The sequence below is a fragment of the Tursiops truncatus genome, chromosome 14 (genome assembly GCF_011762595.2).
Source record: "Tursiops truncatus isolate mTurTru1 chromosome 14, mTurTru1.mat.Y, whole genome shotgun sequence".
Lineage (NCBI taxonomy): Eukaryota > Metazoa > Chordata > Mammalia > Artiodactyla > Delphinidae > Tursiops > Tursiops truncatus.
This window is the reverse complement of record NC_047047.1, coordinates 82471081-82492852: the sequence shown is the minus strand read 5'-3', so window position 1 is coordinate 82492852 and position 21772 is coordinate 82471081. Positions and strand designations below refer to the sequence as shown.

The following is a 21772-nucleotide window of genomic DNA, read 5'->3' as shown; positions in this document are numbered from 1 at the left end:
ATCATCAGATTGATAGTTCCCTAACATAATAGACACAACCGTGTTGAGCACCTACTATGCGCCAGGCACTGCTCCAGGGACTAGACAGTGGAAGAAAGAAAAAAAAAAACAAAGTCCCTGCTCTCATGGAGATTACACTTTAGTGTGAGAGAAACAGACAATAAACAAATAAATGGATAATGTCAAAAGGTACAAAGAATGTAAGGTCGATATTTTAAAAAAGACTGACGAAGAGCAAAATGATAGGAGGTTCTATTTTGGGGATGGGGAGATCAGAGAAGGCCTCCTTTAGAAGGCCTTGAGCAGTGAGCTACCGCAAGTGAGGGACTGAGCTGGACAGACATCTGGGCAGCAGGGACACCAGGGCAAAGGCCCCGGGTGGGAACGTGCTCACAGTATTCAAGCAATTGTGAGAAGGCCAGTGGAGACAAAGTAGAGGAGAAAAAAATGGTGGGACATGAGATTAGAGAGGTCAGCAGGGCCGAATCATGGCGGGACCTGGGGGTCCATTCCAAGTGGGAAGACGATTCCCCACAGCGGTCTGAGCAGGGCTAAGACACATGATTTGCACTAAATGCCTACCATCACTTCCTTTACAAGATTAAAGCTATGTGATAATTTTTTGTTTCTTCTTTACCTACAAGTAGAGAAATCAAGAAAGAATGGAGTTTTCCCTGTTATTCTCAGGAACATGAAGTAGGGCTTCTAAAAGGAGGAAGGAAAAATGCGAATGTCTGCTCTATTAACCATGACCCTCGCTGGCAGGGGCTCCGGACCTCTGAGCACGAGGCAGGCAGATGGCACCAGCAAGGTGTGCCGGCAGCAGACACCAGTCTCCAGCATCCCTAACGTACCAGCCGACCCGCCAGTGGTGTGGTTCCTCTTCACGGTGTGTCTAACTCTCTCAACACTAAACCAATTGGAATGGGAACCAAGCCTGCAAGGAGAACTGGTGAGCAAATGCTCTGAACAGGTTGAGCATAAATCCTGCTGGTAGACTTCCAGGTGGTTGGGAGTCTTAAAATGAATGTAATGTCACTTTTCTAAAAATTAGAAATATAATCATCACAAACTTGTATGCAATGCAAACATCTGACAAACGCCTGCAGAGGGAGGGCACCAGCAATGGAGAGAAGGAAGATCCATCTAGTGGGGGAAATGACCTAGTAAACAGACACAGAAACAGAGCAGAAGACGCCCGGAGGCAAGGGGTAAAAGGAGGCCACGCCTCTAAGGCATAATCTCCATCCTTTCAGCACTTGGTAAAGGCAGTGGGGAAAGCACAGCCACTGGACCAGAGCTGACACCACCCAAGCTGGGGAGTTCCGGTAACTTTCTGACTCACAAAACATTCAAGTACTGAAGGACAAGGCAATGTAACTTCTAAAGGGTGCAAGTATGAAGAAATAAAAAGTGAAAACAACTTAAAATATTAAAGGAGAAAACAAACTGTAATAAATTAAAAGCAAAAGCAAAAGTTCTAATAATTGTTTCAAAACCAGTGATTCTGCATATTGTTTCAGACTCAGGAAACTTCTTTTCCTAAGGAAATAAACAGCTATATGCACCAAACAAATATATAAAGAAATTTACTGCAATATCATGATAGCAAAAAATTGTACACAACAGAGGAATAATTAACTATGATATATCCAAATGATGGAACACTATATTGGTTTTGAAAATCGATTTAATAAAATTGGAAGTGACTCTCAAAGTGTTACGTAAAAACAAAAGGTTACAAAAATCTTACATTCAGTATGCAGGTAATTTTGTTTAAATATACACACACTAAAAAGAAAGGTAGCAAAAGTTGAAGAACAATGAGTGATTTCTAAATTTTCATCTTACACCTTTCTGTGTTTTATAAATTTTATACAATGAATATATATTACTTTTAAAATCAGATAGAAAACACACAAACTATATTCAGTTCCCTATTAGGATACAAAATACATTAGTGAAAACACACGAAATTGGAAATGCACAAACGTCAAACACATCTACATGTTATAAGAGAAGAATCAGCTCCTAATGAGCAAAAAACAAAACAAAACAAAAACCCTAATTTCGCCAACTTTTCAAGTTATAGATGAACTAAAGTTTGGTTTCATCCTGTTATTCAGCCCAAATCCACGATTTTGCTTTGCTCTGCATCTTGGCCTGTAAAAGGACAAAAAGGCCTAATGCCGTTTTCCTGGTCATTTCTAGCATCCTTGAATTTCACACTTATCTCAATTTTATCACTTGAGATAGACTAATTTCTTTTTTTTTTTAATTGAAGTACAGTTGACTTACAATATTACATTACTTTCAGGTATACAACATAGTGATTCAATATTTTTATAGATTATACCCCATTTAAAGTTATTATAAAATATGGGCTATATTCCCTATGCCGTACAATATATCCTTGTAGATTATTCATTTTATACATAGTAGTTTGTACCTCTTAATCCCCTATCCCTATCTTGCCCCTCCCCCGCTTCCCTCTCCAGACTGGTAACCACTAGTCTGTTCCCTAGATCTGTAAATTTCTTTATATTCATTCCTTTCATTTTTCAGATTCCACATATAGGTGATAACATACAGCATTTGTCTTTCTCTGTTAGACTTATTCCACCAAGCATAATGCCCTCCAGGTCTATCCATATCGTTGCAAATGGCAAATTTTCATTCCTGTATACACACACAAACACACACACACACACACACACACACACACACACACACACACACATATCCTCTTCTTTATTCATTCATCTGTTGATGGACACTTAGGTTGCTTCCATATCGTCATTGCTGTAAAAGTGCTGCTATGAACGTTGGGGTGCACATATCTTTTCGAATTAGTGCTTCTGTTTTCTTCAGATATATACCCAGGAGTGCAAGTGCTGAGTCATATGGTAGTTCTATTTTTAGTTTTTTAAGGAACCTCCATACTGTTTTCCATAGTGGCTGCACCAATTTACATTCCCACCAACAGCGCAGGAGGGTTCCCCTTCCTCCACATCCTCACTAACATCTGTTATTTGTGGTCTTTTTGATGATGGTCATTCTGACAGGTGTGAGGTGATAACACTGTGGTTTTGACTTGCATTTCTCTGGTGATTAGCAATCTTGAGCATCTTTTCATGTGCCTGTTGGCCATCTGTATGTTGTCTTCGGAAAAATGTCTATTCAGGTCTTCTGCTCATTTTTTAATTGGGTTGTTTGGTTTTTTAATATTGAGCTATATGAGCTGTTTATATATTCTGGATACTAATCCCTTATTTGTCATATCACTTGCAAATATTTTCTCCCATTCAGTAGGTTACCTTTTTGTTTTGGCAATAGTTTCCTTTGCTGTGCAAAAGCTTTTAAGTTTAATTAGGTCCCATTTGTTTATTTTTGCATTTGTTTACTTTGCCTTCAGAGACAGATCCAAAAAAAGATTATGACGATTTATGTCAAAGAGTGCTCTGCTTATGTTTTCATCTAGGATTTTAATGGTTTCCTGTCTTACATTTAGGTCTTTAATCCTACTGTCATTTCTGATCAGCAAAATAACACCAGTAATATAAACAGTGCATGTCATTCATATCTATTGTTCATAAATGAATATTAACTTTCAAATATATAAATAAGAATTCTACATTTAAATTGGTGTGAAATCACCTTGTGTGCCTATATATTAATATTCTATCAGTTAAAATATGAATATGTGCTTGTTATCATGAGAGTAAAATGCTGTTATAACTGATGAGTATGAAACTATTAACAGGAAAGCAAATGAGTTAACGTGAGAGTTGAGAAAGGGTTCATTTATACGACAGCTTTAGGAAGAACATTATATTCACTGAGGAAAATTTTTATAAAATTTTTAGAAGTCAATAAGAGATATTATTTTATAATTCTATTATACTTATAAAATTGTTTAGTGTACTAACATAAAACAAAGTAACCTTTAAGAACCATATTCGATTTTTAGTTATTTAGTTTTACATCATGAAAAAAATGACCTTTTTTAATGAAAAAGCTCTATTTGGGAATTCTATACATCTTATGCAAATGAATTAAAAGCAGAATAATTAGCTCTGCCATCTCAATTTCACAAGGAGAAAGAATGCTAAACTCACAAACAATAATATCCATAATGAATCATACATATGTAATAAAAATATATAAGGAGTATGGAAAAAAAAGAAAGTGTTAAAGAGAATTGGGGTTCCCAAAACATGTTTTATTCTCACTAATTAAACCTGAGATCAATAGTCTTCATAAGAATGTTTTAAAGAGAAAAACAAATACTGTATGCTAACACATATATATGGAATCTAAGAAAAAAAATGGTCATGAAGAACCTAGGGGCAGGACAGGAATAAAGACGCAGACGTAGAGAATGGACTTGAGGACACAGGGAGGGGGCAGGGTAAGCTGGGACGAAGTGAGAGAGTGGCATGGACTTATATATACACTACCAAATGTAAAATAGATAGCTAGTGGGAAGCAGCTGCGTAGCACAGGGAGATCAGCTGGGTCCTTTGTGACCACCTAGAGGGGTGGGATAGGGAGGGTGGGAGGGAGACAAGAGGGAGGAGATATGGGGATATATGTATATGTATAGCTGATTCACTTTGTTATAAAGCAAACACCATTGTAAACACACCATTGTAAAGCAATTATACTCCAATAAAGACGTTAAGAAAAAAAAAGAATGTTTTAAGAAGAGAATTCCTATTATTTTGAATCTACAAAGAAACAACTGTTTGCAGAAATGATTACAGGACACCATCAACCATTTTCAGGAGTCGAAGACAAAGAAAGTTTTGAGATTTGTCTGGATAATATTCAGCTTTAACTCACTATTGATTTTAACACTCAGCCATCAGACATTTGACCAAAATTGTGATTCGATGGGCCCCTATTTAAAGGCAACCTTAGATAACACATTTCCAGCATTTCATCCACGTTCTTCAGTGATGCTCTTTTTCTCACGCCTGAACACAATAAACCATGAGTACCAGGAGTCCACTGAGCCTAAAGAAGTGGTATTCGGGGTATGCCTAGTGATTTCTATCAGTGTCTCAAATATCTTTGTCTCAAAGAACATGCCTATTACCAAATCAGCAATTTTATTTTTATTTTTAGTACATACTAGCAAATAATAGAGGCAAAAAGCAATAAATCTTCAAACAAGTATGCAATGCTCTAAAGAGGGCAACCCTTGGAAACCAGACTTTCAGGTGCAGGGCTACCCATCCCAGGACAGCTAGAAACGTTCACTCACGAGCCTCTGCATTCCAAAGCAGAAGATTTAGGGGTAGCGATACCTGATTTACTAAAGTGCGCTTGTTCATAAGCCAACCATGTGAAGACAGACGGAATGTCTCCAACAATCCAAAAGGTGACCATGAAGAAGTGGGCTTACTCAGACCACTTCCGGATTGTTCCAGAAAGTCCGTAAGCACCAAGATGACAAACCTTCTAACCATGACAGCTACCCAGAAATGGCCTTGGCTGCCCTAGCGAAGAGAGCAAGCTCTCCAGCACAGATGTGTTCACGCAGAAGCCAGAAGGCCATTCACCAGAGACTCCCGTGAGGGTTTCGTTTCACACAAGCAGTTCACACCAAAGGTGCGATGACCATGATCGCTGACATTTACAGAGTGCTTCCTACCCACGAGGCTCAGCAGTGCAGATGAAGCAAGGTCCAGGCCGCTCATACAGAAGCACAGCTCAAATCTAAGCTGATTCCTGAACCCATGGTCTTCACTGCTAGACCCTTAACACACGAAACCCGTGTGCTTTTTAATCAGCTGCATCAGACCCTGCCCATTTCCCCTCTAGTCTCTGCAGCTCAAGGACTCACAAAAAGCCTGGCCATCAATCAATACTTATTCAAAGGGCGAGCCTGCCCTGCTTCCCGCGTTCCCTGCTTCCTTAACTACAAGTCGCACTTCTGCTCTGGGATGCCAGGAAAATTTATCCTTCGAGATTCTGGCTCAGACGTTACCTTGCCCTGACCAATCCAAGCCCGAGTTACGGCTGTTTCTCCCTAGATGATGCCGGCATGGTGGAGCCTGCCCTGCCCTCCCACAGACGAGCCACATTTACTAGCCCTCACCCCACCCGTATCCTTGCTGTGACCTGTGGCCACGTGACAGAGCTCTGGCAAAAGGAAGCACGGTCAAAGTAACGCGTATGTGCCACTTCTGGCCCACACCTGCAGCCACAAGGGTTCTTTCCCCCCTTGTCTGCTGGAGGACTGGAACCTTCTAAGTTCTCAAGGTCTGGCTGCCAGACCAGCAGCAGTAACATCACCTGGGAACCTGTCACACTTGCAAACTCGGACTTAACTGAATCAGAAACTCTGATCATAGGGCCCAGCAACCTGTGTTTTAACCAGTGTTACAGGGGATTCTCATGCAAACTCACGTTTAAGGACCACTGCCCTCAACAAACCAGCCTCAACTGCAATCAGGCGATAAGGCCCCAGGCAGCAGAACAATGTGTTGGAAGGAACACTGGTCTCTGTAGGACCAGGTGAAGTGGAACTATCCACCAATCTGGACCATTTACATCAAAACTTATGTGAGAAAACAAGTAGTCTATTACCTTTAAAGGCCCTGACTGGGCTTCCCTGGTGGCGCAGTGGTTGAGAGTCCGCCTGCCGATGCAGGGGACACGGGTTCGTGCCCCGGTCCAGGAAGATCCCACATGCCGCGGAGCGGCTGGGCCCGTGAGCCATGGCCGCTGAGCCTGCGCATCCGGAGCCTGTGCTCCGCAACGGGAGAGGCCACAACAGTGAGAGGCCCGTGTACCGCAAAAAAAAAAAAAAGGCCCTGACTTATTGTTGGGACGCCCTGCAGCAGCTTTATCCAAGCTAAGTCCACCTGACACACCTTTACATGCTGTGCAAATGTATCAGTCTTTCTCTTCCCTCTAGACTAGAAGCTCAGGAGCCAGACCAGCTCTCACTCATCTTTGCATCCCTCCAGGGCCTAGAAAACCCCTGGCCTACACCAGGTGCTCGATGAACAACAATACCTACTTACCCTTTTCCATCTTTACTGCCAAAATGGTAATTCGTAATCTCTAAAATTATACCAATAAGCCAGCAACTTCCTTTTATAAAAATGTTATAAAAGTAACAACACTCACTATAGACTAAAACTTTCCTACTCTACGATTCTCAGAATGATGTCCATTTGTCAAAGTCTGTCTTCAGCACTGCTACTACCTCGTTTCCTTGGGTCCCAGCGCGAGAGAGGCTCTTAATTTTGATCCAGTCCATCTTCCCTGATATATAACTTATACTAATACACACTTGCTTTTCCCTGGCTGAACCTTGCCCTGCTGCTCACTGTTTACTGTCCAACATAAAGATAGCTAATCTCCTTGCTACCCACAGTACTAGCCCAGCCAGGGAGCTGGTCTGTACTGACATTCGCCTTCATTTTACAACAGCTGAAAGGTGCGTTTACCAAATCTGGAGTTAGGGACAAAATGGGCAAAAGCAATTTAATATTTCCATTATTTTCCAGAGGTTCCTGCTTTCAATAAAATCAATGTAAGAAGGAAAACGATCCACGACCAGCCCTCTGGCACGATTCTAATCTATTTTGTCTTTGCTGAAATGGTCCCAACATCCTTTTGTCTTTAATATTCCGAGCAGGATTTTTTTCTAAATCGACTCACACGTTTCCTACCAAATGCCACGTTCCTAGCAAAGCTATTGCATCAATCATTTCATAGTCCCCTATGTGCTGAAACTGAACCTGTGCCAAAAGCCTACTTGGAACAGCACACTTAGCTCCCCGTTAATTTATATTCCCTATACTTTAAAAGAGAACGCTAACTCTTTAGAAACGAATCCTTCCAATCCATATGGAGAAGTGTAGCAAATACCCAACGATACCGACAATACCCCAAAATTCTGTTCTTTGATTTTGACTAGTTGATCAGAATTTCCATTCAAATCTAACGGAAGGCTGAAGCTCAATGCTGTGATGCCGAATATACCAAGATTTTCCTTTACTATGTGGCTTTTAAAATATTTTCCAAGAACAAAAGGAGAAGACGTAACTAGTCTCATACTACAGGAAAGCTACAGGGACCGCATAGAAGGATGACAATCTTAGACTGAGGACACTTAGCCATCCCCAGAGATACTAAATACCAGCCAAAGGGTACTTCTACCTTGTCCCCTCGGCTCTATGCAGACACCAAAAATCTTCGTCACTTCTATCCTTGGTAAGCAGCTCACATGAACAGCTGTGCCAGTCCCATATTAGAAAAGGCACCCTAACACCTGCAGTGAAACGCACTGTAGATTAAAGTTAAACTCCAAAGCCTGAATAGTTATCACAAGATAAAATATGCTGTCCAGAACTCAATGTACACGTTAAAAACCTGAAACATTGGTAGGGGCTTATTGGGCAATCAAGACCTTTCCAAGAGACTTCATTCTCTATTAGCTAGACATTTTTTTTTTAACATCACACCCATAAGATAGCCTTGACCACTTAGGCCAGTTAATAACTGAAATACTGGATCTGCAAAAAGAACAAAATGATAGCGGTGTGAAAGTCCAACCTTCCCACTTTAATGGGATATTAACTTTCAAGATTATTTCTAAGGTGTGACCCTCTCCAAATGACTAGAACTAGTCAGACAAAATTTAACCTGAAATCCTGCTGGCCAGTTTAAGGACGAAATTACTAAGTGATGAAATACAAGAATTACATCTTCAACAATCCCATGACATGGCTCCCAAGCCTTCTGCAGCCCTGACTGTCCTGCTATGGTTATAATCGGGTCCTCCGACATCTCAGAAGAGCACAGTGTTCTTCAGATTGGAATGACCACCACCAACTATAATAGAAACTGCTACCTACTTCCTGATGGCCAATAAGCTAAATCTGGCCTAGCTATGTTTTTTGGGCTCAAAAAACAGAAGACTTAAGAAAACTTCAGCCAAAATTTTAAAAATCACAAATTTTCACCAAAAACTCCAGAATTCCAGCTTCCCTTGAAAAATCAGCTTTGGTAACCACCAGCAAATGTGAGGGGGGCTTTGCTTTTAGCCTGGGCATGGGATTTTCACGTGGTCATGCTGTCCATATCTCAGAAAATGGCCGCATCTACATTCATATCCATTCATGTTCCCTGCCCGGCAACCTCTAGCCATGTGAATTTGGAATTTATGTTGGCATTAACTACTTCACCTAACCCATGACCTCATCAGGTAACAACATCTTACAGTAAACAGAAACTCCCATGATTTATTCATAAAATTTAATCCTGGTCGCAGGCAAGTCTCCTTCTACACGGTTCACTTCGAGAACTTCACCTGGTCGCAGGCAAGTCTCCTTCTACACGGTTCACTTCGAGAACTTCACCTGGTCGCAGGCAAGTCTCCTTCTACACGGTTCACTTCGAGAACTTCACCTGGTCGCAGGCAAGTCTCCTTCTACACGGTTCACTTCGAGAACTTCACCTGGTCGCAGGCAAGTCTCCTTCTACACGGTTCACTTCGAGAACTTCACCTGGTCGCAGGCAAGTCTCCTTCTACACGGTTCACTTCGAGAACTTCACCTGGTCGCAGGCAAGTCTCCTTCTACACGGTTCACTTCGAGAACTTCACCTGGTCGCAGGCAAGTCTCCTTCTACACGGTTCACTTCGAGAACTTCACCTGGTCGCAGGCAAGTCTCCTTCTACACGGTTCACTTCGAGAACTTCACCTGGTCGCAGGCAAGTCTCCTTCTACACGGTTCACTTCGAGAACTTCACCTGGTCGCAGGCAAGTCTCCTTCTACACGGTTCACTTCGAGAACTTCACCTGGTCGCAGGCAAGTCTCCTTCTACACGGTTCACTTCGAGAACTTCACCTGGTCGCAGGCAAGTCTCCTTCTACACGGTTCACTTCGAGAACTTCACCTGGTCGCAGGCAAGTCTCCTTCTACACGGTTCACTTCGAGAACTTCACCTGGTCGCAGGCAAGTCTCCTTCTACACGGTTCACTTCGAGAACTTCACCTGGTCGCAGGCAAGCCTCCTTCTACACGGTTCACTTCGAGAACTTCACCTGGTCGCAGGCAAGCCTCCTTCTACACGGTTCACTTCGAGAACTTCACCTGGTCGCAGGCAAGTCTCCTTCTACACGGTTCACTTCGAGAACTTCACCTGGTCGCAGGCAAGTCTCCTTCTACACAGTTAACTTCGAGAACTTCACCGCAAGTCTTTACATTTATCTTTGAAATTTGATATTGTTAAATTAGATACATTCAACTCAACCACTATTCGTTGTGCACCCAAAGGACGAGCGGTTTTGAAACTAGTGGTTTTGCAAAAGGCAGAGCCTCTCTCTCCAGTTTTAACAAGGTAAGTATCACCTGAATGTCTTTCATAGGCTTAGTTTTACCTATAATCTACCTTAAAAAAGAAACTAAAAGGATTCAGAATTTTTTGTCTGTATAAGCTGGGAGCTATTTATTTTAAAATAACATGTAACTGAGTAACTTAAATATGTCTAAAAGTATATATTGTCTACAACTCTGACCTTCCACAGATATCTAGTTTGGCACAGAAAACCTCTAAAAACTAAAAAAGTTTCTATGGGATTATGGCTTAAGACAGAAAGTATGTGGCATCTCCGTCCGATGCCAAGACAGGAGCAAGGCGAGCTGGTCAGAGGCCCAGACGTTCACGGAAGAGGGAGGTCCCTCTAGTTGGCAACTGGGCTGCCCCTGGCTTCCTCACTCCACAAGGACACAGGCCGCCCGGGGAGGATCCCCTGATGACACCTGCTGCCGGCCAAAAGCCAGGCTTCCCCGGAATGGCCGGCTGGGGGACAAGGGGGTGGATCAGCAAGGAGCCCTCTTGCAGGGCCCCGCCCACAGGGCTGTAAGGACAGCCCTTTGTTCTTTCTGGAGAAAGACAGTTCTGCACTCTGAAGGCTTTTTTTCTGAATAGCTTGATAACAATGCTGATAGAGCTTCTCTTTCCAGTCACCTCTTATCACCCAACAGTGTAATGACAGTGTAATCGTCTAGCTGGGGATAACTGGTACCTCTCACAGTTATCTTCATTTTCCTTTGAATCCCCAGTCACATTCCTCCAAAATTCTTCAATGCTTTGCACATCTCCTTTTAAGTAACCCTCCTGAGGAAAATAAAAGTCAGCCAGAAAGGTTTACACAGCTTCCTTCTAACCCACGGAGATGTACTGTGCAGCCCTTTACGTAAACACTCACATCAGAGGCACCCCGTAACTCCCGCGGCTGTGCAGCTAGGAGGAAGCACAGCAGTGCCCACACGGAGGGACCGAGTCACAGTGACCTGACCCCGATCTGCGGAGCTCGGCCAGCTGGGGAGCCGAAGGAGCTGCAGAGACAAGGCAGCACCCCATCCAGGGAGGGGACGCCACTGCTGTCCTGACCCCACGACCAGCCTTCCAGCCAGGGAGGGTGTGGGTGTCAACGAAAGACGCTGGAAAAGTGAAGTGTCCCCGGGAAAAGGATCCCTGAGAGCCCCTGGTGCAGGGCTGCTCAGAAGCTGGGCACGGGTACCACCCCAGCCGGGAGCCTCCGCCTGGCCGCCCGGCCAACTCCTCTGGTAGCTGCTGCCTTGAAAAGTGTGAGAACCACTGCATTAAGCTGCAGCCACCTTCTCCTCTGTATCCCGCACGGCCAGCACACTGTCGCCACACGCCGGACCCTCCAATGCCTGCAAAATGCATCACGGCAAACGGGCACTGCACACCCTGATGCACCCGAGGGATGTACACACCGTGTCCTCCACAAGCCCTGGAAAAGCAGCTCGGCAGCTGCGACACCCAGCACAGACTGAGCTCTGTGTGCTCGGCCCTCTGCCGGCAGGACCCCTGATGCCAACCTCAGCCCTGCGGGAGGGGCCCTCACCCGCCCCGGGATACACACCAGGAACCTGCCGCTTAGGAAAGCGCAGTCAGTGCCTGGACCGCCCCGCTAATCAGTGATGAGCGGAACTTTAGCTGGTCGGTGCTCCCGCCACGCGAGCCGCTCTCTCCGGACGCCCTCCGTGCCCGGCGGTGCTGAGCGCGAGAGAGGCAAACCTGGTAAGAGGCCCTGTGCCTGAGGAGTCTACACCCTGGCAGGGAGGCGCGCGAAGTAAGCAAAAGAAATGAAGTGCTGCAGGTGCCATCAGAGCAGGGAAAGCCGAGGCAGCTCCCCCGAGGCCCCGACTGACAAGGGCAAGGGCAGCCAAATCACCGCCAATCAGCGGGGGCTCTCGGACCACCACTTCCGAGAGCGAGGACGATACACACCCTTGACAGGCAGCTGTGGAAAGGGGCAAAGACCCCCAACGTGTGCCCCTTACCCCTCTCCTGAAAAAGCCAGACCGAGGCGATGCTGGGCTTTTGCTTGGAAGACACAGGAGAGGCTGGGGGAGCCCAGAGCGAACGACAGAGGTTGAGCAGGACGGCTACCTGTCTATCTTCTCTTCGAGCTGCTTCTGCAGCGCCAGCCTCACTGCAGAACCGCGGCAGAGGTTCGAGGAACAGCTCCTCGAAGGGGCTCCGCCGGGGATGCCCACAGCCTCAGGCAGCAGCATGTACTTACCTACCGCTGGTGCCTGCATTAGAGGCGCACAAGTGGCCCCCTGGGGAGTGACGCGCCACTGGAAAGGACGGGCCAGATCTTTAAAAGCTTCATCCGGGAGGCATAAGCTTTAGCAGAGTATTGCAAAATACGGGTTTGCCGACCCAAAGGAGTGTGGAGGGGGTTCCAGGCAGAGGAAATAGTTTGATCAAAGGCATGGAGTTAAAAGATAAGGAAACATATTGGGGGAACTTAACTGGTTCTGCAGATCCTTCGGGCAGCAGACCAGGACTGCACTTCCAGCCCAGCCACTGCCACATGCATGGGGGCTTCTGGCAATTTCCTGCTCCTCTGGGGAGAGAGTGTGGGTGTGTGAGGGGTGGCCAAAGTAGGGGCAGGGCCCAAATAACAGAAAAGGAGCCGGCAGCCATATTCGGGAGGTTCTAGGCCTCTCCTGTGGGCCAGGGGTTCCCAGAGATAAAGCAGGCCTGAGAATGCGTGGGGCAGGGCCTCTCTCAGGGCAGGCCTCTCAGCCCAGAAGGACCCCAAAGTTAGACTTCTGACATTTTCTACACATGAGGTTACACAGGCAGTCACTAGAGATCCAGTGACAGGACTGGAAAGGGACATGGACGTCATTCAGCTGAAAACTGGGGGCCACACCGCCTAGTGTGCACTTACGAATTTTATTCTTCCCGTATATTGTGACTATATTGTCAACAGCACAATTACACTGCATGACCTTTTGGAGATTACAAGTTAATCGGTTAAACGCAAACATTTAAAAAATGCATCACACTTTGATAACCTTTTAGTAATATGGAGAAACTTAAAAATAATGTGGCCAGGGCTTCCCTGGTGGCGCAGTGGTTGGGAGTTCGCCTGCCGATGTAGGGGACGAGGGTTCGTGCCCCGGTCCGGGAAGATCCCACATGCCGCGGAGCGGCTGGGCCCGTGAGCCATGGCCGCTGAGCCTGCGCGTCCGGAGCCTGTGCTCCGCAACGGGAGAGGCTGCAGCGGTGAGAGGCCCGCGTACCAACAAAAAAAAAAAAAAAAAAAAAAAATAATGTGGCCAGGTAGCTCTCTACCTCTGATGGTAGGAGAAGGTGGGTAAGAATGAGCCTGCTTAAAAATGCAGGTTCCCTGGCCCTCGCTGGGTAGCTCTGGGCAGAGCCTGGGAATATATAACAACAATCCCACATGATTTTTGATACAAGTGGTCTCACAGCCACACTTGAAAAAGCACTGCAAAGGGCAGCAGGGAAGCTGGGAAGAGGTTTAAGCAAGAAGTAACTAATCAGTATTACGCACTTTGCGCTAGATGTGGCTACCAGTGTTGCAGGCAGAAGCCTGATTATGATGGTGTAAGAGCGAGCAGAGATTAGCAAGATGCAACTGTTCTTTCAAAACGTGTGACTGAGAAGAAAGAGACAGAATAAGGATGTGCCTTAAGGGCCTGACAAAAGGTGTTTTATTTGTGTTCATCACGTAGAGAGATGAATAACACTGTAAAGGACATGTCAGTAATCACAACGTCCTGCACAGGATTTCCACGGCCTCCAGACCCACTCTCCACTGTCCTCTGCGCCCCCAAAGTATCAACTTGCCCTCTGAAGGAGGCACCAGCAGGAAAGAGAGGATGGGAGGGAGTGGGGTATTCATCTCCCCTCACCCCCTCCCTCAAGGCTACCGCAGGCTGGATGGGTCCCTCGTTGGGGGCCACAGCTGCTCCTGACAGGAGCCCCTACAGCTCCCCTCGTGGGGCTCTGACCCCCTTAGGGCTCTGCCCTTCCTTCCTCTGGCCCCTCCAGGCCTAGAGGAGCTGGTCCTGGGAGACCACCCTATTCCTTGCCGATTTCCCTAAACCTGCCCATATCTTAGTAAATGGTTCTTAAAGTCTCCTTGGTTACCTAGTTCAATCTGTCTCCTACCAGAACCCTGCCAGATACATACAACATTAAGCAGAGTGTAAATGCCAGCACAGTGCCAAATCCAAAATGCTACTGTGGTTCAAATACAACAGCAGTCACATCGGATGGGATTCAGGAAAAGATTCATCTGCAAGGTGCACTGGATGCGGGCTTGGAAGAACAGTGAGGCTTCTGATAAGCAAAGGAGGGGGGCACATCATTGCTGCCTATTCAGATCTCCTGAATCCGAATTCTATCTTTCCACATATCAGCTATCCCTCCCCTTTTCCAAACCCTACACGTTTACCAAAGCAGGACCCACATCATTTGTAAAATCATTAAATGATCGCTCTGCTGGGGGTCCTGTTTACAGGTTGTTTTATTTTAAAGAAGTCTTGCCAAGTTCTATCATCGTAGACTCCCACCTGTTAAATCGACTGCAGGCAAAAGCTGTGTGTGAGCTGTTTTGATTATTTCCCTGGAAAGTCAGCCCTGATGGGCCACAGTAAACAGAGACTAGGGTTATTTGTACCTATCGAGGCAGTAATAACACAGGAAGCACTTTTAAAGCAGGGGACAAAGACCTCTTGAACAGTGAGGAAGCAGAAAAACCACTTTTGACTCCAAATTCAAAATGAGATTTTAATCCTACTTTAATCACTGTGTGGGGAATAGGACTGAACCTGAGCCTGATATCTCCCTTCCTAAAAAGGAAGTCCTAGAGATTTAAAATGGAATATATGTGAACAGATGTTAACTTCCCAAAAGAAAAACAGAAGACAAGTTCCAAATATTTCATAATTTGTAAAGAAGAAAGGAACGTGCAGCAGATGTATACTAGGAGCCAGGTACTTTACATAGATTATGTATTTTAATCTCCACAATAATCTACAAATAGCTACTATTTATTATCTTTATTTTATAGGTGAGGAAACTGGGCCTTAAAGAAATATACAGTAATTTGCCAACGAGCACAAGGCTGGCAGAATCTGGTTCCAAGCCAGTCATCACCACGGCATGACTACTTCCTACCGATGAAGGGAAACAGACACAGGGAAACCGACATGGACTACAGTTTAGGGCACGCGGTCCTTTGCCTCACTGCCTCAGATTAACCACAGAGGCAGTTTCAACTTCGAAATTTATTAGCCCCTTTTCCTCCCCTGAGTTCATATTTATATTCCCTCCAACTCGGTCCAAAAAGAATTTGAGGCAGCTTGATGAAACAAACACAGAATCATGGAATTTTAAAACTAAGTGCAACACACATTTTACACAGGGGGAAACTCATTTATGTAAAGTGACATTTCTAAAATTAGTTAACTGACAGGGCCCAAAATACAGATTCAAGATTCTCAGGCCCATATGCCTTCCTGATGAAAAGGAATCTTCCACAGCAGATTGCCTCAGTACGGCAGGGCTCTCAGTATGAAGGCCGAGGCTCACTACGGCTGTAAAAGTAGACAGGTGCGACAAGTGAGTTAGATACTTGTGTCCAAAACCTAAAGCATTCAAATGGCCACTTTAAAATAAAACACACCTTTGATTTTCTTGTTTGGTTGCCATTCACCTTCTGCTCCTAAAAGTCATTATCTTCAAAAGGCTCAAAACTGAGAACGTCATTTATTTCTTCATCTATACAACAGGGTTCATCACAACACAGAATTGTAAGAGGATTAAAGCAGTTAATGTTCTAAACTATTCTTTTCCCTAATATATTATTTCACTTCATTGGTTGTCTACATGGCATGGGGCGGGGGAGAATATACAGCAATCCGCCAATCAACGAAATGGCCAAAAAGCAGGAAACGAGGATTCTTCCTCTGTACACACATCGCTTTCCCCACTCCAGCCATCACCACCAGCACTCCAGTGTTGGGAAAGCTCTTCCTCTCCACCCTGTCCTCCAAAAATACACTGGCAACCTGCATCTAAAACACGGATCTGTCAAAATGATTTGCCACGTGTTCAGAATAGAAATTAAAATGGACCTTTTACTCAAATGCTTAATACCATATGTACATACGTACCTGAAGCTAAAACACTTCAGGACTTGAATTTTATCTGACTTCATAAGGTGTTGTGAGGACGCAGGAAAATAATATAACGCATGTGAAAAAGATTTGAAAACTGTAAGATGTGACCCGTGATAATTATTACCTGACTTGGCAGGATTGGTTACAACAGCTGGTCCTTCTTCCTCCCTCCTCCAAACCTTTCCGAGTATCTCAAGTCTCCCTCTTGCCCCCTCTCCCCACCCCAAAAAGTTCAGCACGTCATCTCTAAAACAAGGACCCTGTCCCCAAACAGGACTGTTCGATGAGGTCAGTCTCATCCCTCACTGGCTGTCGGCCAAGTATGCCATCCTGGACATCATGTCACCAGGGAATCTTACTCCAATTTCATAGTAATTACAGCGTCAAGGGAAATAAGGAAAGAAAAATGGTTTGACAGGAAAGGAAAGGAAGGGTAAAGAGAGGGAGGAAGGAGAGGGCTAGAGAGCCCCTCAGTCTGATAACTCAGAAGTGAGGTAAGTCAAATGCAATAGAACATATATGTTCAGGTTAAAAAACAAAAACAAAAAACCTCTTAAAAAAATAGGTTGATCTGGACACAATTATTCTCCCTTGTTTGGTATTCATGTTGGGGTTTTTAAAAAATTCACCACATAGCCAACTAATAAAGAATACGGTTCTGTTCAATGACATCTGATGTCTTCTCGATAGCACGTTTGGCCCTTGTCTCTCCCTCAGTCCAAATCCCCACAGATATTCCTTTAATGATAACTAACCACCCTAGAAATAAAGTCGCCTGGAATGCAAGGCCTAGAAAGGGGAAACATCAGATGCTAAATATTTCCCATCTTAAGGCATCATCGAACCTCACTCAATACCAGATTTTATATTTTTATTTAAATATAAGACCTACTGAACAAATACTATGGTTACCTCAAGGTCACTCTGGAATTCTCAGAAAAGATGAAAGAATCCAGGAGCCTAAGGCAGGCAAGATCTTTTGTCCCTGTTCCTTGCCTGGTCTTTACTGCAACATATTTCCTCCTTTCTCTCCTACCTGACCCTGCAACCTGCATTCTTCTATTCCATACATACCAGTACTTTCTATCATTTTGTAAATTCCACACTCACTCTAGTAAAAAAGTTTAACTATTTTCTGGCTCTAAGGTCCTTTTCTTCCTCTGACATCAAATAACTGCTTTTATAATTTCCTAAATTTTCAAAACACTGTTAATTAGTGTATACCAAATTAACACACTAAAAAGTTATATTTTCACACTTTTCATCTCCTGATTTGTCTTTTTCCTGTTGAATCACTCTATTTGATTACAACTAGTTCTTAGGCTTTCTCTCAACTGGGACCCAGTTATTTACATGTAACCAAAGTTAATTTCTATTTTGCTCAACTTCAAAATACTGGCTCAGTGACTACTTTTTCATCCAATTTTACTAAATGATTTTTCAGTTATTCCAAGTGCTTTATCAGCAAAAAAGTCAATTCTTCGGTGCTTCAGAGAAACAGTTTATTATTACCATAAAAAGTTAAGGCTTGTGTGGTATTAATCCAATATTCTTAAGACTTGCTAAGAGAAAACAACCCAAAATACAAGTGGCTATGCAAATTCAGAATGGTCTCAAGAGAACAAAGGTGTCCAAGGTACCAAATCAAAACCTGTAGATAATAAAGGAGGAAAGTCAAAATTTTAAGTCCTGTCCCCTTCCCGTGATTCTCCTGCTTATGTCAGCACTAAAAAGAACCTGCTCTGGATTGCTGAGATTTTTAAATGAGTTTATTATATTAAATCACTTTTAAAGTCACAGGCATTATATAAATTAGAAGCCATGAGCGCAGTAGAGAAAATATTTCATCGTGATAGGGAGAGAGAAAATGAAACAGAGAGGAAGAGGGAGAAAGAGAGCATAATCCTGTTCCCTAAGATAAGTGAAAAGCTATAGGCCTATCTCTCTTGCTCTCATTGGCAAAACAATTTTTAAACAGATACCTACCCTGCATTTGCTGATACCTTGGCAGCAACCTACTTAAGTCAAGGAGGGTTGTAATACACTAAAAGGCCATACACTGTGCTTCACTTCAGAAAAGTGAGAATTCTCCACAGGGCTGAGAAGACGAAAAACCGTAAGTTCTGATCAGTTTACTAATAAACAGAGAAGACTACTTTCTTATAGTATGCGATTAATTTCACTAGTGGCACTTGAATCTATTAGCAAGATTCACATTATAACTGTAGTTCAAGATGTATGGGGGATAGGTATTTACTAAGAACCAACAGCTATTACTGAACTATAAGTAAGGAATTCAGATCTGAACAGAGGTAGAATTTTTTTATACTCATTGAACATACTTCTATTTAACTTTTTAAAACACTGAAGCACAAAGCACTTAGTGTCATAACGTTAGACACAGGGGTCATTTCCCACCTTGCTGCTATGAAACGGAGTCTGGACACAGAGGAATCCAGTATTATAAATGAAATCCCTGATGACATCAATGACAGCAACACATTCGGGCGGACAGTGAACCCGGATCCCTTGGAAAGTGCAAACACTTCTAGATCAAGTCCACTTGAAATAATTTTAAGCAAAATTTTCAGTGAACTACCTCTAGCCTGGGGCTAAAGCAATTATCTCTGCCCCACCAACTACCCTAAATGTCACTCTGACAAATACTCCCAAACTTTCTTTTCTGAATAAAAATGGCGCTGCTTTTCCCACACAATCCTGTTTATATCTCAGTAACCCTTAGGCCCTTCATGCAAACTCAAAGTGAGGAATTAGATGTCACTCTTCCCTACACTGTGTCAAATGCTTTTTGGGGGGGGGGGGGCGGGGGAAGAGGTGTTTCCATCTACAAGGTTGCCACTTTCTCCGCTAGACACCCTGGGATCATTAACTCAGTTTGCCTTTTCTTCCTAACCCCTGCCTGCCTTGCCCCAAACTGTTGCCTCTCTCTCTTGAGTACGCCGCACTTCCACGCAAACTGTCCCAAAGAGCCGGTCGCCGACCCCGGAGCTGGCCTCCTCCACGCCACACACGTCGTGTCCAGCGCACCGTCCACCTAGGCACGTCCATCCTTTCCCCGTGGAGTATCGGGTGCCACGCGCGCAGGGCACAGACACCCCGGCTCCCCCAAAGCACAGCCTTTCCACGCACTGTCTACACCCGTGCCCACACGCACTGGAAGCGGCTTCGGGACTCCGATCGCCGACTACGCGGTGCACGCACGCCCCGGGTCGGCCGCTGCTGTGGCAGGGAGCAGGGCCAAGCATGCACGCGCGCACGTCGGTGCCCGGAGCCCCCGCGTGCTGCCCGGGCGGGGTGGGGGCTGGGTGGGCAGCTGGGGGCGGGGGGACAGCGGGCGCCAGGCAGCGAGCGGACAATAACAAGCGGGTCGCCTCCTCCCTTCGCCCCCGCCCCAGCCCGCGCCCCGGGTCCCGGGTCCCGGCTTCCGCGCGGATGGCACACGGCCGCGGAGGGGGCGGCGAGGGCGCGGTGCCAGCGGGGCCGCCTCGGGTACCTGGTCGATGGGCAGCTGCACGGCGTTGCTGAGGGGCTGCAGCAGGGTGGAGCCCGTGGTGCTGGTGGTGGCCATGGCCTGCCTGGCGCTCCGGCCGCCCGCGCCGCTTGCCCGCGACTGAGCCGGGCGACGCCGAGGACGGGGAAGCGACCGGCGCGCCTGCCCCCTGGCCGCCCGCGGTCGGAGCGCGCGGGGCGGGGCCGGGGAGGGGCCGGGGGCGGTGACCCGCTCGGCCCTCCTTCCGCGCCCCCACGCCCCCACCGCGCCCCCGCGCCCCCGCGTCCCCCCGTCCCGCGTCCCCGCCCCCGCCCCCGACCGCCCGCGCCCGCCCCGCCCCCTGACTTCCAGCAGCTTCCAACCGCCCCCTCCCCACCTCGCGCGCCCTCGCGCCAGACAGCCCCGCGGCCCAATCGCGGAGCGGCGCCCCGACGCCCGCAGCCAATCAGAAGGCGCAGGCAGCGCCCCGCCTCCATCCCAGGCCCCGGCCCGGGGGACTAGGGGCTGTCTGGCCACAGTGGGCGGGCGGCTCGCGGGGATCGCTCTTCGGTGCCAGCGGGGGGGATCTCCGCCTCCTCATCCCCTTATTCCTCCTCCCTGCCCGAGGTCGGCGGCCAGCCCACCTCTCTCTAGAAGGAGCGGTGGACGACAAAGGGGAACGGGTTGGCTGCCAGACGAACGGGCGACGTGCGGGGCGCCGTCGAGCCAACGCTGGGGGAAATTGGGAACAAAGCTGGGGGCCGGGAGGAGGAGGGCAACAAACCAAAAAAGTGACCTAGATAAGAAGTCCCTTTGTCTAAAGGATTGCTGTGGAAAAGCGCAAACTTGAGTTCAGTTCCGGCTGTGTGTGCCTTTCGGTCACCCTCAAGCCCACCTGGGCCTGGCGGGCTGCGACCGGTCCAGTTCGACGCCGCGATGGCGCCCGCCCCAGGGAGGGAGGCAGTTCTCACCTGTGCCTGCGGCGCGCGCGCGTGTGTGTGTGTGTGTGTGTGTGTGTGTGTGTGTGTGTGTGTCCTTAACTGCCCGGCCTCTGCCGTCTTCCTCAGAACGAAGGCTCTTTCAGCAACTCGTCACCCCTGAGTCGCCAGCTCCCCCAGACTCTTCCATTGTGCTGTTTCCACGTACCTTCGGTGTGAGGTGGTGTGTGTGTTATGTGTATGTCACATCTATTTGTCGAAACCCCGTGAAAATAAGCCATTTGAGTTCCTTGAAAATGCAAGCGTCGACTTTGTGGAGAAGATTTCAGACGAGGAGGAACGCTGGAGGAGAGTATCAGAAGAGCTCAAAATCCAAGGAGTTAAGCGTGTGAAATTTTTGGTGGAAATAACTAATGGTTAATGAGAGTTCAGCCGCATGCTTTAATGGCTGCGTTAGAAGTGTAATAAATCATTTAATCCCCACACCAACCACATGAGGGTGGTACTGTTACCACCCTCAACCAAAGAAACTGAGTCACAGAGAAGTAACTTGCCCAAGAGAGCACAGCTAATAATAAATAGAGACAGGACTGGGATCCAAGATATGTGCCTTCAGAGTTTTTCTTAATTGCTAGGCCCTCTTCTTCCTCACACTTAAACCCAGTCCAGAAATTTTCATCAGCTGTCAGGTGTGCCATTTACTTGATAACTACTGTAGAGTCTTGGGTGATGAGACAGCACAGATTTATATACATGAGCTTCAGTACATCACTCTCCTGGAACTTAGTTATCTCTCTGAAAAGGAGGTGGGTGAACTAATTGGTTCAATTCCTTCC

The 21772-nt window shown here is 46.2% G+C and overlaps 1 protein-coding gene and 1 long non-coding RNA gene across 2 annotated transcripts in view; both read right to left on the bottom strand.

The window, feature by feature from the left end:
- The window catches only part of MBOAT2 (membrane bound glycerophospholipid O-acyltransferase 2), a 109702-nt gene extending 89445 nt beyond the window's left edge, over positions 1–20257 (bottom strand). The window contains exon 1 of the mRNA XM_019943320.2: positions 20023–20257. Coding sequence (XP_019798879.1) covers positions 20023–20097 — 75 coding nt within the window. The 5' untranslated portion in view covers positions 20098–20257. The remainder of the gene's footprint in view (positions 1–20022) is intronic.
- LOC109551216 (uncharacterized) lies at positions 11822–19989 on the bottom strand. The gene is made up of 3 exons (XR_002177953.3): positions 18495–19989; positions 16013–16107; positions 11822–15923 (listed from the first exon to the last, which is right to left on the bottom strand). It is a non-coding gene; the product is annotated as an uncharacterized lncRNA (long non-coding RNA).
- Positions 20258–21772: the final 1515 nt, after the last annotated feature.